Source organism: Eschrichtius robustus, chromosome 21 (genome assembly GCF_028021215.1).
Source record: "Eschrichtius robustus isolate mEscRob2 chromosome 21, mEscRob2.pri, whole genome shotgun sequence".
NCBI lineage: Eukaryota > Metazoa > Chordata > Mammalia > Artiodactyla > Eschrichtiidae > Eschrichtius > Eschrichtius robustus.
Genome location: NC_090844.1, coordinates 22,028,469 through 22,049,406, shown reverse-complemented (window position 1 = coordinate 22,049,406; position 20,938 = coordinate 22,028,469). Strand labels below are relative to the sequence as shown.

The 20,938-nt window shown below is 47.3% G+C and overlaps 1 protein-coding gene across 1 annotated transcript in view; it reads left to right on the top strand.

Annotated features, from left to right (window-relative positions):
- The window catches only part of PRAG1 (PEAK1 related, kinase-activating pseudokinase 1), a 47,329-nt gene extending 27,043 nt beyond the window's left edge, over positions 1-20,286 (top strand). The window contains exons 4-6 of the mRNA XM_068532264.1: positions 132-289; positions 11,255-11,994; positions 18,725-20,286. Of these exons, the coding sequence (XP_068388365.1) occupies positions 132-289; positions 11,255-11,994; positions 18,725-19,891 (2,065 nt within the window). The 3' untranslated portion in view covers positions 19,892-20,286. The remainder of the gene's footprint in view (positions 1-131; positions 290-11,254; positions 11,995-18,724) is intronic.
- The last annotated feature ends 652 nt before the right edge of the window (positions 20,287-20,938 follow it).

The following is a 20,938-nucleotide window of genomic DNA, read 5'->3' as shown; positions in this document are numbered from 1 at the left end:
CCCAAATTGTTTTTTTAAAACTTACTGGCACTGATCAGGCTTCAGGAGCATAGTAGGTTCATAATCCATCAGCTGGTTTTTTAATAGAAACCTAATTAATTACTTCTATCATTTGTTTCTACATTTTCCAGGCACCTGTTAAAAATGAACAAGAGCAGCTCTGATTTGGAGAAGGTGAGCCAGGGCTCTGCTGAGAGCCTCAGCCCATCCTTCAGGGGTGTCCACGTCAGCTTCACCACGGGCTCCACGGACAGCCTGGCCTCCGACTCCAGGACCTGCAGCGACGGAGGTAACAGACTTGACCTTGATGGAGAGGCTTAGATTCCCTGAGTCTGGAAGGCCAGCCTGGGTTAATTGCCTAGATTCGGAAGGGCCGAGCTAGACCTACTGTCTTGGTCCCACTTTCCCTGTGAAGTAGACTCTACCAAGGAGCAGTTGACATTTATTCCCTATTGAATTTATGACAAGGTGCCTCATCCCATATCTCCCTCTCCAGTTATACACAGCGCATCCGCATGGCAGCAAGGTGGGAGGAGGCTGAAGTCGGAAGCATATCGAAAGACTCCTGATTCCTTGGGTAATGAGACATCTGTGTATAGGTCTGCGTTCCATTTCTGTCCTCAGGGTTAGTTTACAGGGGATTGGGTGCGTGCCAACCACAAATTCCCCCTCCCCCACCCTCTGTCTCTCTCATTCTTTCATGGGCACACACACATACACACACATATATATGCACACACTTGGACACGCAACAGGTGTTTACATAAGTGTGTGTTGAATTAAAGCATGCAGGCTTCATTAGACCACCATCCATCCCACTTTCTGGATTAAGCTCTAAGGCATAATATATGGCTAAGTCCTGACTGGGTATTCAGTCGGCCCTTGGTATTCTTGGGTTCCGAATTTGCGGATTCAAAGAATTTCCAACCACTGTTGGTTAAATCCGTGGATGCAGAACCCGCCAATACAGAGGGCCGACAGTACTCCGCCATTTTATATAAGGGACTTGAGCATCCACGGATTTTGGTATCTGAGGTGATTCCTGGAACCAATTCCCCGCGGATAATGAGGGACGAGTGTATTCCTAAAAAAAGAACTCTTGCTTTCCTCTAGTTGTGATGGGTAGTATTAAAACCTTCACCCTTTAACATTTGTGTGTGTGTGTCCTCTCCTGCATTTCTTGTTGACTTGCCCTAGCATGTTAGGTTTGGACATGTGCTAGCATGACTCTCTTTCTCAGTCCTAAGGAAGTATTTCTTCTCAGTAGGCATTTTTGGAGTAGAGGGTTCCACTGTGAATTTACTGTCACCAACATTTTTCTATCTAAAAGATTAGCGCTGCTAAGACAAAAGCATATGTTGTACGTCAGCCTGTGGTGTGTTCTGATGGGAAACTTCTGACAGCTCTGACTTCAAAACAGGAAATATCTTAGCCTTGATTTGGGTGGGACGTGGCAAAAGAGGATTTTCTTTCTCTGCAGATTTTCCTGGGTTTCTGTCTTTTTCCTTTTCCCATTCCATTGTGCAGAAATTCTACAAGGCACATTATTCCATCGAAGGCTGGGCTGGGCACGTGAACCATTAGTCCCTGTGCTGGTCAGCCCTGACCTGCTCTCTTGGGATTGTGAGCAATTCTGAGGGAGGGGTCTTTCATCCTCCACTTGCCAGCTGGTGTTGGTGAGAACTGGACTCAATTGCCCCAGCACTTTGCTTCTCAGAACCAGCAGATCATGATGTTTGCTCTCAGGGTTCTTACGGTCTAGCCAGGAAGGTAAGATTAAAATACCTGACATGTGGGTGGATGGGTTAAGCTAGGAAATTGGGCTGCTCAGAACAGGAGTGCTTATGAAAGCTTCCAGAGAGAGAGAAATCAATGAGCGCTGATGTAGGGTTCAGGGAAGGCTTTTTTTTTTTTTTCTTTTGGGCCACACCTGAGGCATGCGGGATCTTAGTTCCCTGACCAGGGATTGAACCCGCGCCCCCTGCAGTGGAAGCGTGGAGTCTTAACCACTCCACTGCCAAGCAAGTCCCAGAGAAGGCTTTTTGAGGAGATGGGACTTCAGCTCTTGTCTCCAGAGTGGTTAAAATTGAGAAGGTAGAGGGAGGAGGAGGGGTCTTTGCAGGTTAAGGAAACAATTCAAGAGGAGAGAAGGCCCAGGGTTAGCGGTGCACATGGGGAAAGGGTCAGACCAGCCCGACGCGCTTCAGTGGAAGCAAATGAGGGAGGGGCAGTGGGACATGAGGTGGTGGGAGGCTGAGGGCTGGATTGTACAAAGCTCTCAAAACCAGTTTGTGGAGTTTGGAAATGGGGAGCCACTTGAGGGTTTATGAGTACAATGGTGACACTTAACTCAGTCATTTTCGAATTAAAATGAATATATTTTCTTGTATACCTGACACTGAGATAACATTGTAAATCAACTGTACTTCAATTTTTAAAAAAGAAAATATTTTCATGGTTAGTCCTTTATCACGAACGAGTTATTCAGTGGAAATGCACCTCAAAATTTAGATTCCTAGATCAACAAAAAGGTATATAACTTCTTACCAGACTCTGACTCCTCAGAGCAAACCAATTTCTATCTGCTGCTCCTACTTATGGCTCTGTACCCAGAACCATGCTTTGAAACTGGCAAGAGACCACAGGCATTCTCTCTCTCTCTTTTTTTCCTTTTTTATGTCTCTTAAACATTAAGCTGGAGAATATCCAGAACCGCAGGTCATGAAATGTAAAAAACCCTTCATTCAGCCGCTCATCATTAGCCAAGACAGCTGGCTTTAATCTATTACTGAACAATTAGCTTTCCATCCTGTGAATCCTTACTCACTTTTACCTCGTAGCTGAAATATTGACCCATCGTGCCTTTTGTTACTATTTGGCATCTAGTGCCAAAGCTGAGAGAGGGAATCCAAATAGGAGAGGTAGAGTTAGTTCAAGAATGTAGCGTCCACCTCTTTAATATTATATATTAAGTCAAAAGAGACCATTCAACTATACATTGATTTTTGTCAGTAAGAATTCAGTAATGGAAACAATGCATTTCGTGGACTTTGTGCGTCTGTGGTATGGGTGGGCCTGGGTGAGTTGAGGACAAAGTCATTCCAGGGCATAGCATAGTAGTAGTTTGTGTTAACTTCTTGGAAGCTCATCAGGGTTAATGGTGAAAATTAGTTTTCTACCGTTCAGGTTTTGTGGTCTCCCAAAATATAGTTTTAAATTTTCTAAGTAAAATAAACATAATCGAAAGCTATAACTTGGTTGCATTTTAAAAACGAGTGTGTCTAAACTTTACGTTGACAAAATATTTTTGTATCAATGTTAATGTCAGCTCTTTGTGCTTGTATCGCATTCCATACTCCTCCAAGCACATCTGTTATCCCATTTGTCCATGTGGGCAGTTCCATTGAACAGTGGGTCAACTCGGTGAAAGGAAAAATCCATCTAAGCAGTTGTCGGGTTTATGCTTGGTTGGGGAGGGACAAACTGCATGTATTAGGACAGATCCATGAATGCTGCCAAGGGAAAGGTCATCTGTAGTGGATGGATGGATGGGCGTGGGGGGAATGATCAGCAGAAATGGTCACCAGAAGACTCTTGTGCTTTTAAATGGTTACTTTTAAATATGCAGACCTCATAATTGCATTAAGATCATTTTCCCTTTTGATTTAGGATAACATTACAACTCAGTTCCACAGTTAAACAAAGATCATAGATGCCAGGTTCCCCTCTTCCCAAAGGAGATGAGTGCTGTGTTGAACTGAAAATATGGGCAGAAGTGATAGATGAGAGATCTAAATAACTATACAGTAGTGAATATACTTATAAACTCCCATGAAGCTATGCACCAAGGCAGTGTTTGTGTTCTGATTTTTGTAACTGGCAAACCAGAAACACAGAAAGTTAATTAAATATCTTGACAATAGTCAGCTTGTGTTTCTCAACAATAATGCCAAGAAGATTTTTGAAATATAGACATTAATTCAATCATTGGTTTGATAGATATTTGTTGAATACAAACTATGGGCTGGATACAGTTTTAGATGCTGAAGATACAGCAGTAACAAAAAAATGCCCTGTCCCTTCCTTTCATGGAGCTCACATTCCAGTGGGGAGAGATGGGCAATGAGGAAGATAAGGGTCTAAAGTAGCCAGTGTGTCAGATGGCAGTAAGTGCTATGGGGAAAAGTCAGCCAGGAAGGGGCCACGGAAAGGTGGGAGCACCTGTCAAGGGAAGACAGTAAGTCCACAAAGACGTCAGTCAGAATGAGTGACAGCCTGACCCTCACTGAGCCCTTGCTCACCTACTCAGGCTGTTACCTGAGACTCTAAGAAGAAATAGTATTTTTTAAAGAGTCATGTACCACAATGTTCACTGCAGCTGTATTTACAATAGCCAGGACATGGAAGCAACCTAAGTGTCCATCGACAGATGAATGGATAAAGAAGATGTGGCACATATATACAGTGGAATATTACTCAGCCATGAAAAGAAACGAAATTGAGTTATTTGTAGTGAGGTGGTAGATGGACCTAGAGTCTGTCATACAGAGTAAAGTAAGTCAGAAAAAGAAAAACAAATACCATATGCTAACACATATATATGGAATCTAAAAAAAAAAAAAAGGTTCTGAAGAACCTAAGGGCAGGACAGGAATAAGACACAGATGTAGTGAATGGACTTGAGGACACGGGGAGGGGGGAGGGTAAGCTGGGACGAAGTGAAAGAGTGGCATGGACTTATGTACACTACCAAATGTAAAATAGATAGCTAATGGGAAGCAGCCACATAGCACAGGGAGATCAGCTCGGTGCTTTGTGACCACCTAGAGGGGTGGGATAGGGAGGTTGGGAGGGAGAACACAAGAGGGAAGAGATATGGGGATATAGGTATATGTATAGCTGATTCACTTTGTTATAAAGCAGAAACTGACACACCATTGTAAAGCAATTATACTCCAGTATAGTGGATTAGGATTCCAGGCTTTAAAGCCGTGGCCCAGGTTCAATCCCTGGTCAGGGGACTGAGATCCCACAAGCCACACGTCGCAGCCAAAAAAGAAAAAGGAAAGGTGGTCCTGAAAATGGCATCTAGGGCTTCCCTAGTGGCGCAGTGGTTAAGAATCCGCCTGCCAATGCAGGGCACATGGGTTCGAGCCCTGGTCTGGGAAGATCCCACATGCTGCGGAGCCTGTGCGCCACAACTACTGAAGCCCACGTGCCACAACTACTGAGCCTGTGCTCTAGAGCCCGCGAGCCACAACTACTGAGCCCACGTGCCATAACTACTGAAGCCCGCGCGCCTAGAGCCCGTGCTCCGCAACAAGAAAAGCCACCGCAATGAGAAGCCCGCGCACCACAACAAAGAGTAGCCCCTGCTCACCACAACTAGAGAGAGAAAGCCCGCGTGCAGCAACTAAGACCCAAAGCAGCCAAAAATAAATAAATAAATTTATTAAAAAAAACATGCATCTAAAACTCTAGCCAAAAATAGTGTGCTTTCTGACAATTAAGCAGGCTTGTTAGAGCACTTGATCCTAAATTGATGGGTTCAGTCTAATATATTACATTGATGTTTTGCTCTAATACAGTATACCCTCCCATCCCCCACGGAGACAGAGTCACCGGTTCTATTCTGGGAGATGTGTTACTGAAGGAAGGAGAAGTTATCCTAAAGGAAAAAATACTCATTTTTAAGATTGTCTGTGGCCTGAGCCCTCACAATATCACTGAAGTGAAGCTTCATTTTAGTTTGAGCTATTCCCTTTAAACTAAATTTTTTTTAAATATATTATTACTTCAATAAAGTCAATACATGTCTATGATAAAAATCCAAACAATGGAGAAAGATATAAAGTGAAAAGTCAGAGTCTTCAGACTCCCAGCTCCCCCTCAACTTGGAACATTTTTTTCTATATCATCCCAGAAATTCTTATCCATATTTTAAATATCATAAACTTCAGTTCTACACATTTTTGTACTTACTGTATCTTGAAGTCCTTCAAATCAGAACCTCTAGGTCTACCTCATTTTTTTTCATGCTGCATATTTTTTTCATTGTATAAATTGGTTAAACCCTTCTGTTGTCAATGCACGTTTAGGTTACTTTCATTACAAGTCTGCAGGAATATCCTGTGACGTACACTAAGATAATTTGGTGAGCATATCTGTAAGATAAATTCTTAGAAGTAGAATGGATATGTCAAAATGTATATGCATTTTTAAACAGATGTTACCAAATTAACCTCTAAAAATGTCAGTTTATGCTTCTGTCAACAGCATGTGAAAGTGCCTTGAACTAACTTTTAATTTTACTGTTAATTTGGAAGAAAACCCATAATGATTTTGTTATAACAGGGGAAAGATCATGATTCTGGAACCACACATGGGCTGTAGACATGGAATATTTTCCACCGGCCTGTTTTCCAAACTGAGACAGTGCTTCTCCTTTTTTGCATGTCAATTGCCTACCCATCTGGATCACTGTTTCTTGGGATGATTAAGTGGTCTGGAGAGACTTCTCACAAATGCCACATTTTCCATCCAATTGTAAAATGCTAAGACTATGCTTCCATTTTCAGACCACGTTTACCTTCTTGAAAAAGCAAGGGTTCCTCTTGAAGGAATGCTATGTGCCTTCCTTTAAAAAAAAAAATTAGAGTTTAGTCTATTCTGACCAGATTTTCCTTTGGAGGAAAAAATTACTCCGTGAGGCTAGAACATCCCCTCTGCCGCCACTCTTCACGTCTTCTGGGGGTGGGAAGAGGGGTTTTGGCCAAAATCAGTAAGACTGCCACTTCCTGTGTGACCCTGGCCTACACAGATGGCTTTAGTTTTCTCACCTTGAAGATGAAGGGATTGAACCAGGCCACAGGGTGTGGGCGAGGTTTTCTCCATCTGCTTTGTTCCCTCTGCCTTGCATTTTGTAGGTGCTCAAGATATACTGAGTGAATGAATGGATTAACCTATACAGCTGTTTCCAGGCAAATCTCTTATCCTCATTTTTAAAGATCATCCACAGAACACTAAGTGTTTTGAACAAAAGAAAATTCAGTTTGCTTTCCTTTACTTTAAGTTGGAGAATCGTCAGACACCAAAGCTGAAGTTTGGAGCTGGGGGACTCTTAGCTGGGACCCTGCCCTTTGTCCCCACATTTGTTCTGGCCCAGCTGCCGTCAGGAGGCAGAGCCGGGCGCCAAGCAAGCCACATGGGCTCATTTATACGGTTCAAAACTGGACTGACCACTTCCTCCTGAAGCCCAGCTCTCATTTTGGCTATAGAGAACAGTGAAAGTACCTATTAAAACCCAGCCAGAAGAGAGGACTCTATAATCAGGAAACCTCACAGTGCTGGGTTTGAACTTTTGGCCTGCATTTCTGCATAGGAGTTAAGCTTTTTTTTCCCCACCATTGAAATCCTGATTTCTCTTCTCTGCTTTATAAATATAATGGCACCAAACTAGTATACTTTCCTCTCCATCGTTTTAAGATCCCACCCAGTGCACCGTATGTGATGTGTAGTTTTTTCCTAGAAACACTTTCTCTTCTCTGAAGCACAGGCACTAAGGAGATGCAGAGGTGTTCTGCTCTATAGCGGGCTGTGGGCTTGATATGCAGAATTGGAAATTGGAAGGAAAACTTAGGAAATGGGATTTGTAGCTCTCTGGCCCAATTAGGACTCAAAGTCATTAAAAAAAAACTACCAATGATGTAACTATGATGTAGGCAGACTTCCCAGCAAAGTATTTTCCATTCATATCCTTCTTACACCCTTAATTATAAGCCAGAATTTGGAAACAGGGTGATCTAACACCGGCATAGAACCGGGATATATTTGACTTCGTCTCGTGCACCCTTGGATCTGAGTCCTGAGAACATGGGCTGTTGGCCAGAGTTTTTCACGATTTTTTTTAGGCACGTTTTTCTGAACCAGTGGTTTGCCTGTGAATTTTGAGACTGTTTTAGGTGTCAAGGCATATTTGTTCCCTCTTCTTTCTGGCTCTTCTAAATGCAGAGGGTGGCAGCTGCTGCAAACAGTAAGAATCTAGCCTCTGTGGGGCCCACAGCTGTGTTTGTGAGGAGGTGCCCCATGCAAGAGCCAAGAAAACGACAGAACCAGAGCGGGTCTTCTGGGGTGCTCTCTGATCCCGCAGAAGACAGCTAACTGCTTGTCTCATGCTGGAGAAATCAGTTTCATCGAGAAGGGCTACACGTAGACATCTCCCTCCAAATATTAACAGCCAAGAATATTAACAGCTGAGATGTTATATGGTCCTGGGGTGCCTGGGGGTGATCAGAGTGAATTATGGTCTTTTCGCCTGGTGCGGGTCCACATCTGGAGAATGGTCAGAAGATGGTGTACCTGTTACCCAAGTAGGCGATTTTTTTTTTAATGCAAAAAATCACAATATGTGTATGTAATGCCCAGTTATACAGAGAAAGTGCACATTTCAGATGAGCCTCACTTCACCGGATGAGGTCTGTGTAATGCAGTCCTTTACAACCTCTGGGGAAGTGCATGGCTAGGAGCCTTCCTACGCAGTGCCATCCTCTGATTACTTTGTGCTTTAGGCAGTGATTGTTGGGTGAGAAACACCTAACATCTAAGAAATAAAGAAAAATGAACCAGCCCACATGCTAATCCCTGAAGCCGCGCCTCCTTCTAATACCCAGTACTCCTGCCCAGACTTAGCTAAGTGGTTATGGGATATAGATCTGATCAAAGCCACGCACTCACAGTTCCCACAAGAAAGCAAGAGAACACACACAGGGCAAAGGAGAAAATCACTTCCTTCCAACTGCCTGAACACACGCGTTATTTTCTGTGCTAAAGCACAACCTCTTGGTTTTCTTTGGTAATCTAGGGAATAAGAAGTGTTACCGATTTTTTTTTTTTTTTTTTTAAGATTCCTGCTATCCTTAAAGATTGAAAAGTTTTCCAGCGGCAGCTTGTGGGAACTAGAGATAGAGGAACAGTGGAAGCAAGATAACCATCTGCCTAGAGGTATTTTATTTCAGGGGCAGCTTTGAGACAAAATGCACATGAGGAGTTGTTGCAAATGGAGAGAATGGCTGAAATTATAGACTATTAGTGCTGGAAGGAGCCTTCGCAGGGATGCAATCCGGTCAGTTTTTAAATGAGGAAATTCAGCCGAGTAAGATTGACAGCTTACATCAGGGTTCATCCCGCTGTGCGCCCTCAGATCAGACCAGAGGCAGAAAGGGGTGTGTTGAAAGCGTCAAGGAGAGCTGTAGGGGGAAGCCCAGGAAGACAAACCAAATAAGGGGGTGGGAATAAGCATAAGGCTTAAGGAGGGGACTAACCATGAAACTGATTTGTCAAAAACCTCCCCAGCGGGTTGGACGTGGGACCAGGAGTCCTGACCATAGGCAGGCTGTCCCTGTCTGGACAGGGAGACTGGAGGCGCTGAGTAAAGCATTGACCGGGATTCTGACCACGCTCTGCCCCCTCCCCAACCCTTATCTTCTGCGTGGTGATAATGCATCTCTTTGCACAAACCTGGTTCCCAGCTCCTGTGTTCAACTAGCTGTGTTTACCAACTCTGTCCTCCTGGGGGCTTTGCGCTGGAGCTTGTCCTGTGCAGGAGGCCCCTGCTGTCACTTACTGATGCTGGTCAATGGGGCTGAGGCACGGACATCGGCACCTGAGGACATGGTCATCCACCTGGCTCCCTCCTGCCTGTGGAGCACCCCAAGTAAGGAGGCCCCCGTGTTGATGGGAGAGGCTTGGTGCCAGCCCATACTGTCCCCCTTTGGCTGGAGAAAGCAGAGAGGGACTCAGGCAGAGACGGCTGTTACCTATTCAGAAACAGCCCTGCAAAGGCCATGTGCCTCTGAGTGAAGTGACACAAAACTAACAGACAGTTTGCTTCCTTTGGGGCCTTTCTCCACTTGGCTCCGGCCTCTGTGTTTGTTGTGCGTCCTGCATCTTGGTCGTCCTGCTAAGGTGGGAGGGAGTCCGGAGAGGCACTATGTGCCTCGCCCTTAGGCCACATGCACAGTCACCTAAATGAGGGGCACACATCATAACTGCCTATTTCCTTGAATCTGACACCCATGTTTCTTTCACATTTTAACCTTCAGGATAATAGGATGTATTTTACAATGTATGGATACGGTTAATGTTTCTTTTTTTTAATCCCCTTAAAAGCTGTTATTAAAATATTGGGTACATCTTTGAGTCAGTTCTTAGAATGAAAGAAATGAGTATTATTTTCAATTGGCCCCTTCTTGTCTCTGATGTCAGTACCTTTTCTTATATATTTTTTACCTGAACTCTTGTTTCATTGTGAACTCTCCATTTCATACATTGATATAAAGAGCGAGTCCAATCTTTGCTCTTGTCTCACCGTCTGTGACATTTCTGAAGGTCCCCATGCTCTGCGGAGGCCTGAGGCAGTGATGGAACTTTCCCCAAATCACATCAATATCCACCTGCACCTCTGGGAACTGTGGGGCCTGGGAACCACTTTCTTTCCCTTGAGATCTGTTTCTTCCTATGAAATCACATTCTCTGCCTTCTGAAATGTCTGTGGGCCTGCCCTGTCCCCCAGGCCATCAGGGCGTTTGTCAAAACTCAGAGAATTACACACTAAAAAGAAGGAATTATACTGTAGCTCAATTGTACCCTCTATAAACTGACTTTTTGAAAAAATCCAGCCAAGCCACACATGTTCAAGTTTGTTGGTGCTGTTGCAACATTGTTTGCAAAATGTTAGAAGCAACCTAAGTGTCCATCCATGGGGGACCAGTTAAATAAATTATGGTACTTGCATATGATGATACAGTATGGGATAGCTTTTAAAAAGAATTAGATAGACCTGAACATCATCTGATGTGGAATATCTCCAAGCCATAGTGGCAAGTGAAGAAAAGGAATACTGCAATCAGTGGACACTGTTTGCTCTCCTTTGTGTAAATGCGTGTGTGTGTGTGTGTGTGTGTTTGGGTTGTTTGGCAGATCTCCAGAAGGATGCGTGGGAAATTGCCAGCCATGTTTCCTCTGAAGAGAGGGTCTGGGCGCTAAGGAACAGGGTAGGAGGGAGACTTCATTGGCATTGTATACCTTTTTTGCATTTTGAATTGTGTTCATTGTGCATATGTTGTCTCTTCAAGAAATAGATAAAAACAAAATAAAATAAATTGCTTTGACGGAAAGAAACAAAAAAAGGCCCATGGGACCCTGGAACTGAGTGGCATGGGCCCCCAGTCTGATGGTTTCTGTTTCTCTTTTTCAGGTCCATCATCTGAGCCGACTCACTCGCCCACCAGCAGTGGGAAGGAGCTCTTCAGCCCTGTCCCCTTCCCTTCGGGCTCCACTGAGGATGTGTCGCCCGGTGGCCCCCTGCAGCCCCCGCCTCTCCCCCAGAAGAAGCTAGTGAGCCGGGCGGCCTCTTCCCCGGATGGCGTCTTCTGGACCCAAGGCTCCCCCAAGCCAAGCACAGCAGGTCCCAAGCTGAACCTCAGCCACTCGGAAACCAACGTCTGTGTCCATGACGAGTCCCACTTCAGCTACTCCTCAGGCCCCGGCAGCCGCCACCAGCACATCTTCTCTGCTTCCGAGCCTCTGGAGAAAACGTTCAAAGACAGTGGCCCCTGGGGCCCAGCGCCAGGGCTGGCGGGCAGCCAGAGCCTGCAGGGCAAAGGGGTGTCCTCGGCCGCGGCCTCCCAGCTGAGCGTGTCCAGCCAGGCCTCGGCGGGCAGCGCCCAGCTGCAGCTCCACAGCCTCCTGAGCAGCATCGGCAGCAAGGAGGGCACCTACACCAAGCTGGGAGGGCTCTACGCCCAGTCCCTGGTCCGCCTCGTGGCCAGGTGCGAGGACCTCTTCATGGGCAGCCAGAAAAAGGGGCTGCACTTCAGCGAGAATAACTGGTCCCTGTTCAAGCTGGCCTGTAACAAGCCCTGCTGCGACTCGGGGGATGCCATTTATTACTGTGCCACCTGCTCCGAGGACCCCGGCAGCACCTACGCTGTGAAAGTAGGTACCACCCCCTCCTCCCATTCCACAGTGCCACCAGCTGGGCACTGTGGTCCTGTCTCGGGGGGCAGCGCTATGGCTGGGGAAGTCATTTCCCCTCAGCCGGCTCCCGGAGGAGGCTAGTTTCCTAGAAATGCTCGGTGATCTCACTCTCTGCCTGGCCCAGGACGTGGTGCAATGTGATTTGTACAATGAATAGAAGGTTCATTCTGTGCTTTCAGGAACGAACCTACATGATCGAGTTGGATTAAGACAGTTGCCTCTTAATGTAACGGAGAGTTCATTCATTTATTCAGCAGGTTTCTATTGAATGCGTACTATGAGCCAGGTATTTTGTAAAGATCTGAGTATATAGAGGTGAACCTGTGGTTCCTGTGGAGCTTATAATCTAATTCGGGAGATAGGCAATTAAGATATAGTTCTTAAAATAGAGCCGGAAGGAGAGTTAGACCCAAGCATCATCTTGAACAATAAGAGTAATATTATTGATAGAGCAGTCAGTATACAACTAGACTCTTGGATGGGTGTGTTAACTACACGACCTCAAATCCTCACAGGGTAGGTAGGTGTTACAGGTGGGGAATCTGAGGCTCAAAATGATTAAATAATCTGCCCACAGCTGGCAGGTGGCTAAGATGGATTTGAACTTTTCTTTGTCTTGTCTCAAAGCCTATGCTACCACCCTGTCAGTTAAGAAAAATGAAGTTCAGGGAAGTTAAGTGACTAGTCCAAAGTAACACAGCTCTTTAATCGTTGGCCCTGGATCAGGGCTGTTGCTAGCACACCCCATTGCTCTTTTGGGGCACAGCTCTGAGTAAGCTGGTGGAGCTGTCTGTATCCATCTGGCCCCTCCGGTGGCCCCTTTTCTCATCTTCTTTTGGTGTCCCTTGAGTACCTGGTGGTCTGTGGTCCTATAAATGCAGGCTTTTGTGAGGAGTGAGAAGGGAACCCTGAACTCTTTTCTGCCATCACCTGCCCCAAGACATTCTTTTATTTCTAATTAGAAAAAATGCAAACAGTGAACTAACATGAAATGGTCTTGGTGGGGTAGCTTCCTTCTTACCAGTAAGATTTTTTTTTAATACTATGATTATTAGCCAAGGAAAATTGCAGTGAATTTTACTTTGAGATTTTTCTTTTAAAAAATTGGTGACACTACCATGAAATATAGATTGGGAACCCCTGATGTATTTGTTCAAGGGGCTCTGTATAATTACTCGCTGCCTTCTTGCAAAAAAACTAGGCAGGAAGGTAGCTATTAGGAGGATCCAGTTCATTGTCAGAAATCAAGGCCCCAAAAGACTAGATAGATTTCTTGAACTTCATTGCCTCTTTATATCTGAACTCAGCAGCTGCTCTCTTGTTGAGCTACCCTTCCTGGTCACCCCCCACAACCACAATTAAAAGAAAAAGAAACAACCCCAGCGTTTCCCTTCCTATTAGGAAGGTGCTGTATCCAGTAAAGGAAGAGTGAGTAGACCCTCCAGAGAGCTGGACGTGGTCAGCCTGGTCATCCCTGGTGGCCCAGAGCCAGGGGTCTGTATCCATGCAATGAAAGGGATGTAAATTTGAGCTCCTTGAAAGTCAAGGGGATGGAGGTGCCTTTAGGAAGTTCTTTGCTTCTGCCAACCTAGTGGACCTGAGAAAGGGATCTGTGAATAATGTCTCTGCTTCCACCCTGAACATTTCCTGTGTTCAAGTGCATGTGTTACTCTCCCCCGTCTCCTTGGGCTGGACCTGGGCGGCTCCTTCACTGTCAAGGGACAGCTGACTTCTCCATTTTGAGGAGGAAAGAGCCTGGTGGGACAGGCTTAATCCCTCTTGCCCATGGAGTAGAAAGTGATATGGCCCAGAGGCCACCTGGTGCAAGATCTGCCGCTGGATCAGAACCTCCGGGCAAAGGGGTTTGGTTTTTATATCCGTGATGGTGATGTGCACGTTGGATTCTAGGACCTCCTGTAACAATGTAGAATTAGCCAGTTCTCACAAGAACAGTGCAGAAAATTCAGCATTTCCAGAGGATGTTAAAAGGAAGCATCGTTCATTCCATTTGAAATCTAAACCATAAGGAAGCCAGTGATAGACCTTGGTCCTCTTAAGGAAGAGAGTCCCAGGGGTCTCCTCTTTGATTTTGCTGGAGCCTTGGCAGCTCAGGGACTATCTCTGTAATGTGTGAAAAGGAAATCTGGAGAAGAGCTTCCAGTATTCAGAGTCTGGGGAACAACAATATCAATTTGCAAATGTGCCTGGCCTGGGGGGGAGGGGTGGGGGGCGGGGCACGGAGCATCCTTCCACTCTGCTGTTCCACTTCATTAGTGCTGGTCCTAGATGGAATACAGTCATCTGCATCGGCTGAATCCCCAGGAGTGGGGAGCGGGGCTCCTTCCCGCACCGCCTGGCTGTGGCTGAGCTCGCTTCATCCGTGCCTGGGAAGCAGGAGCGTCGGCTGCAGGCTCGCACCTGCTCGGGCTGACGCTGGTCCCTCCGTTTGTGGGCTTGGCACCCTGTAGCCGCGAGGAGGTGAAGCCAGCTCCTGTAGCCCAGCTCCACGAGTATGAGGAGGGATAAAAAGCCTTAACTGTGCTTTCGAAGCTGTTTCATGCCTCAGTCAGCCAGAACTCCGCTAATTAGGGACCTGTGCTAAGCGGGCTGGGCCTTTTTTATTGAACAGACGTGACTTAGCCCAGATTTTCACCCACGAATCAGGCCGTGGCACCAAAGTTTAAAGTGAGACTTGGCTCAGTGAAACGTTTGAAATTTGAGCTGAACCAAAGGTCTGTGTGAAGGTCTTGAGCCAGAACTCAAGCACAGACTCCCTGAAAATGAACTTGGGGGGCGGTGAGGGGGAGATGGGGTGGAAAAGAAGCCGTCCCCTCCCTCCACCCCCTCCTCTCCCCTCACCCCAAATTTGACACTGTAGAATGATCTTGGGGGCCCCGCCCAGGGCTGCCCCTCTGGATAACTGCACTCTGTCTTTTGTTCAAGGCAGTGAGGAAGCTGCAGGTCTTGCCAGAGGGACCAGCTCACTGATTCTGAAATGCATCCAGGCCACTTTTCATTTACTCTGCTCTTTCATTCACATCTCTGTGCGAAGTGCCTGGAGCTCCCGAGGAGAGCGTTTGCCGGGCCCAGGCCTTTGATACCTTGGAGAAAGGGGATCCTTGGAAACACAGCCCAGGCCCCGGCAGCTGCGCCCTCTGGGTTTGTACAGCCAGCCAGCTCTGGATTGCCCAGCACCACCGCACGGCTACAGCCAGACCCGCAAGGGCAGTCACCATAGCAACCTCTCCCGGTGGGTGCTCGCCTGGGCATTGTGTTGAAAGCCACACCTGTGTTGTGTCCTTTAATGCTCCCAGTGACCCTGTGAAGAGGGACACTGCCCCTGAGATACAGAGGAGAAACACACTTGGAGATAAATACCATTGATCTTCAGTATTCGTGGATTCTGCGTTTGTGAATTCGATGCTGAAACTTACTTGTAACCCCACATCAATACTTGGAGGGCTTTGGGGTTCATTATTGAACTGGCACACAGTGGGCGGGGGCGGAAATCCAGGTCATCCGACTTGCAAATCTTCAGCTGAGGTGGCACAAGGGGACCCTCCGCCTTCTTGTCTCAGCTCTCATACTGTACACAGGTGTACTTTTTGTGTCTGTTTAGTGCCTCATCATCACACTTTTGTGCTTTTCGTTGGTGATTTCGCTCTTTAAAATGGCCACGCTGAGCGCTGAAGTCCTGTCTCGTGTTCCTAAGGTCAGGAAGGCTGTGATGCACCTTTGAGAGGGTGTTAGATCAGCTTAGTTCAGGCATGAGTTACACTGCTGTTGGCTGTGAGTCAGTGTTAGTGCATCAGCAGTATCTATGAATAAGGCGTCTTTAAACAGAAACACACACACAATATACAACAAGGTTACATACTGATCAGTTGGTGAACATCTTGTGACCAGAGGCTTGCAAGCACTTCACATTGTATTTGCCCAGGAGCAGAGGTTCAGCATTCATGCATTCAGTGTTTGTGGCTACTTAATAGAACATAACGACCACAAATAACAAGAATCAAGGGAAAGCTGCCAATGTTTGCAGAGTTTATATTTAAACTAAGGTCCTTTTCACTCCAAAGCCCATACTTTTCACCTCCAGAACACTTCGTAGCTGTATAATCTAGGGCAAATAATTTAACCTCTTGAAGTCTCAGTTTCCTCCTCTGTAGTAGCATCTACCTCATGGAGTTGTTCAATGAGATTTAACGAGACACTACATGAAAAAATGCTTTGTAGGCATGGTGCAAGATCGGTAGGTATATGTTGTAGTTGAGAAGCCCTCACTGGAGGGGATGACATCAGTATCCATGGATGGCACAGCAGACGGGTCCATACACGGTGGTCGGTATTTATATGCAAGACTATTTTTTGAGGACCCCTCCCAAATTTCCTTTAGTGTAATAGTGTTCCAGAAGACTGCTATTTAAAAACTGAATACAGGGCTTCCCCGGTGGCGCAGTGGTTAAGAATCCACCTGCCAATGCAGGGGACACGGGTTCGATCCCCTGGCCCGGGAAGATCCCACATGCCGCGGAGCAGCTAAGCCCGTGCACCACAACTACTGAGCCTGCGCTCTGGAGCCTGTGCTCCGCAACAAGAGAGGCCACAGCAATGAGAGGCCCGCGCACCGCAACGAAGAGTAGCCCCTGCTTGCCTCAACTAGAGAGAGCCCATGCGCAGCAATGGGGACCCAACACAGCCAGAAATAAAAACTGAATACAGCTGGGTGTGTTCGGATAAGAAAGAGCCTGCAGCAGTGCCTTTTAGGCATGCATTCTGAAATCACTTTTGTTAGTGTAATAGGAGGTACTGTCTGGGATAAAATGTACTTCCCTTTTATTTCTATTCTACTTCTCTAATAGAGGGATCAATAAATTAATGTGTTCTCTCCCCTCAGCCCTCCAATTATCTTTTAAAAAGTTTTCTCAGAAGCTGAGCTCTTATATGCCAGGTTTTATGCTGAGCTTTGTAGAGCTGCAATATAAATAAATCTCTTTGAAAAGGTACTTGCAACAGAACTTCTGAAAACGTCACCTGTAAGCATTGTGGTGCCCCATGAACACTGCTGTACTCATTTGAGTGCAGCCACGCAGCACCCCAAAGGGTTATTTTGGGATTCTTTGCAGGATGATATTTTATAGATGGAGGCGAAATGCCTTTCTTCTCAGGATTACGCACTGATCCTTACCTTTCTACAAAGTACGGCTGGGGTTGCATCATCTCCTTTTGAGAGGGGCACTCACAGACCATCTACCGTCCCTTTCAGTGTAATTAGAGGGAAATTGAGGCCTGACAGGGGGCCATTGTGTCTGGCTCAAGGCTCCTCAGTTGTGTGGCCACCAGATGAGGGTTCCTGTTGCTCAGGATCCTTAGGTGGCAGTCGCTGTCGTTACTACAAGATGTAGAAGCGGTGGGAAAGACACTGGGAATTCCCCAAAGGAGCTTGAGATCATGCATCTGTTTATTCCCACCTTTGGTTCAGAGGGTGCCTTTGGGCCCTCTGGATTCCCTATTCTCTGGAGAGCTTTCTGTTTTCTTTCAGCTGCTCTGACTCACCCTTGGAGGAAAAGCTCGTGGCTTCCACTTAGCGGCTCCACTGAAATCAGCCCCGCAGGTTGTGCCAGCTGGTAGGCATGGCATATGTACCTGGATCTAGAAACTAGGGCAGCCTAAGATAATTTGACCAAGTCCTGGAGGTTTAGGGCCTGCATCTGCCCCCGAGATTCCCCAAGAAGGGAACATCCCAGGGGTCGAACACATCTATTATAAGGTAGCTGCCAATTCAGGTGCGAGGGCTGGGGAGTGAGGCTGACTGCCTGTGTAAGCTCTTATCTGGCTTCCTGAGAATTTGTCCAGCCTACGCTGTGGGCATGGGGACGTCTTCCTACCAAGGGAACTCACTCTTGCTGGGTTGTATGATAATTTTAGGTTTAACTTGTTAAGAAATTGCCAAACTCTATTCCAAAGTGGTGGTACCATTTTACATTCCACCAGCTATAAATGAGAGTTCCCATTTCTCCACATCCTCATAGACACTTGCTATTATCATTTTATTATAGCCATTCTGGTGGGCCTCACCTGGTCTCTCATTGTGGTTTTGACTTGCATTTCCCTTATGACTCATGATGCTGAACATCTTTTCATGTGTTTATGGCCAATTCTATATTTCTTTGGTGATATGCCTGTTAATATCTTTTGCCCACTTTTTGATTGGGTAATTTATCTTATTACTGCGTTGCAAGAGTTTTTGGTAAATTCTGGATAGAAATCATTTTACTGGATATGTGTTTTGCAAATATTTCCTCCCACTCTATTACTTGTCTTTGCATTTTCTTAGTATCTTTTGAAGCATACAAGTTTTGAATTTCGGTAAGGTCAAGTTTGTCCATTTTTTTCTCTTACGGACCATGCTTTTGGTGTGGTATCTGAGAAATCCTTGCTCAACCTAAGGTCTCAAAGATTCTGTCCTGTGTTTTCTTCAAAAGTGTGTATGTTTTGGCTCTCACATCTAAGTCTCTCCATTCTGACCTAGGTCTCTGGGATCCATTTTGAGTTAAATTGTGTGTACGGTGTGAGATACGGGTTTAAGTTCACCGTTTTGCCTGTGGATATCTAAGTGTCCCAACACCAGTTGCTGAACCGAATGATGGCTCTGGCTCTTTGACCTCACTGCCCCTTTCCCCCACAGATCTGCAAAACCCCTGAGCCCAAAGCAGCCTCATACTGCAGCCCTTCCGTGCCCGTGCACTTCAACATCCAGCAGGACTGCGGCCACTTTGTCGCCTCGGTGCCCTCCAGCATGCTCACCTCTCCCGATGCGCCCAAGGACCCCCTGTCTGCCCTGCCTTCACATCCCCCCGCCCAGGAGCAGGACTGCGTGGTGGTCATCACCCGAGAGGTACCCCACCAGACCGCCTCGGACTTCGTGCAAGACTCAGCCGCCAGCCACCAGTCTGAGCCCGAGGTTTACGAGCGGCGCGTGTGCTTCCTGCTTCTGCAGCTCTGCAACGGGCTGGAGCACCTGAAGGAGCACGGGATCATCCACCGGGACCTGTGCCTGGAGAACCTGCTGCTGGTGCACTGCGCCCCGCAGGCCTCCCCGGACCCCTCCTCCGCCACCTCCTGGGCCCCTCCCACCACCATACCCCCTGCCCCTGCCGCTACCCCCTCCTCTTGCCCCTCTGCCGCCCTCCCAGCCGGCGTCACCCCGACCCCTCCGGCTGGCCCCGCCTGTCAGGGAGGGCCCGGCGAGAAGCACTTGCCCCGACTCATCATCAGCAACTTCCTGAAGGCCAAGCAGAAGCCGGGCGGTACCACCAACCTGCAGCAGAAAAAGAGCCAGGCCCGCCTGGCCCCAGAGATCGTGTCTGCCTCCCAGTACCGCAAGTTCGACGAGTTCCAGACGGGCATCCTCATTTACGAGCTGCTCCACCAGCCCAACCCGTTCGAGGTGCGGGCCCAGCTGCGGGAGCAGGACTACCGGCAGGAGGACCTGCCCCCGCTGCCCGCGCTGTCCCTCTACTCGCCGGGCCTGCAGCGGCTCGCGCACCTGCTGCTGCAGGCCGACCCCATCAAGCGCATCCGCATCGGCGAGGCCAAGCGCGTGCTGCAGTGCCTCCTGTGGGGACCCCGGCGCGAGCTGGTGGAGCAGCCGGGCCCCTCGGAGGAGGTGCTGTGCGCCACGCTCAGCAACTGGATCGACATGAAGCGGGCCCTGATGATGATGAAGTTCGCCGAGAAGGCGGTGGACCGCCGGCGCGGGGTGGAGCTGGAGGACTGGCTCTGCTGCCAGTATCTGGCGTCGGCGGAGCCCGGAGCTCTCTTACAATCGCTGAAGCTCCTGCAGCTTCTGTGAGGCGGCCCCCGGCCCCCGTGCTGCCCCCAGCCCCGCCCTGCCTTGCCTTGGAAACATCTGTGTCTCCTGGGAAATGGTACAAATGACTGTTGTACTTGGATGTAATATATATATATTATGTGTTATATATATACGTAAGATATAAATACAAAAGACTGAGGATGTCACTGCCCACCCTGGTCTGGCCTCCTCTCCTCCCCTAGTCTTGAAGTTTTCCCCTGCAATTATGTACATTTCTAGCTTATTGCAAGGTCCTGAGGACAGTGTGGCCAGCAGAGTGAAGCCTGGACTCTGGTCTCACTACCCCATTATGGGATCTCTTTACCCTCTTGTCAGGTGGCTATTTAAAAAAAAAAAAAAAAAAACCTCCATTTTTAATTAAAATTTTCGGTTGACTCATGAGTAAAGCTCTTTTATCCTCAAGTGCCCAAGTGCGTTAATACCTTTGGTGGGTAAAATTGTTTTTAAGTCCCTGAAGCAGTGGCTTCAAGACCACTTGAACTGTCCTCTATCTTACCCTTCTCGTAAGATAGAGCAACAGGCCGCAAGGGCCCCAGGCATGCGGAGACCAGTTAATCTTCCCTGCTCTCTCCCCACCTAACAAGTCTCTTAGGAAGAATCCAGGCACAGCTCTGGTGTGATCCCAGAATTTCAGAATTGAATCCCACTGCTTGAAGCCCATTTCCAGTTTGCTAAAGCTGGTTGTCATTTGTATCAGAAGCCTGGCTCAAAGCAGAAGCCACCCCAGATGGTTCAAATGACAAGACCTTAACAGGGGACCGCTTAGAGAGTTGTGGGCAGGGTTAAGAGAAAAACAAAGGATGATGAGGCAAAAGCAAGGGCAGGAATGGGGAGGATTCACTCAACCTGTTTCCCACCTGTCATCCCTAGGCCAAGACCAGTGAGATGCCAGACAGCAAGGGGGCCTGGGTGATACAGTCTGCAGGACTGGCCTCCCTGGGCAGGGTCAAGAAGAATGGATGGAGGGCTAGGTGGAAAACAGCCCACTGTTACTGCTGTCCTAGATAAGGACAGGGCAAGAATAGA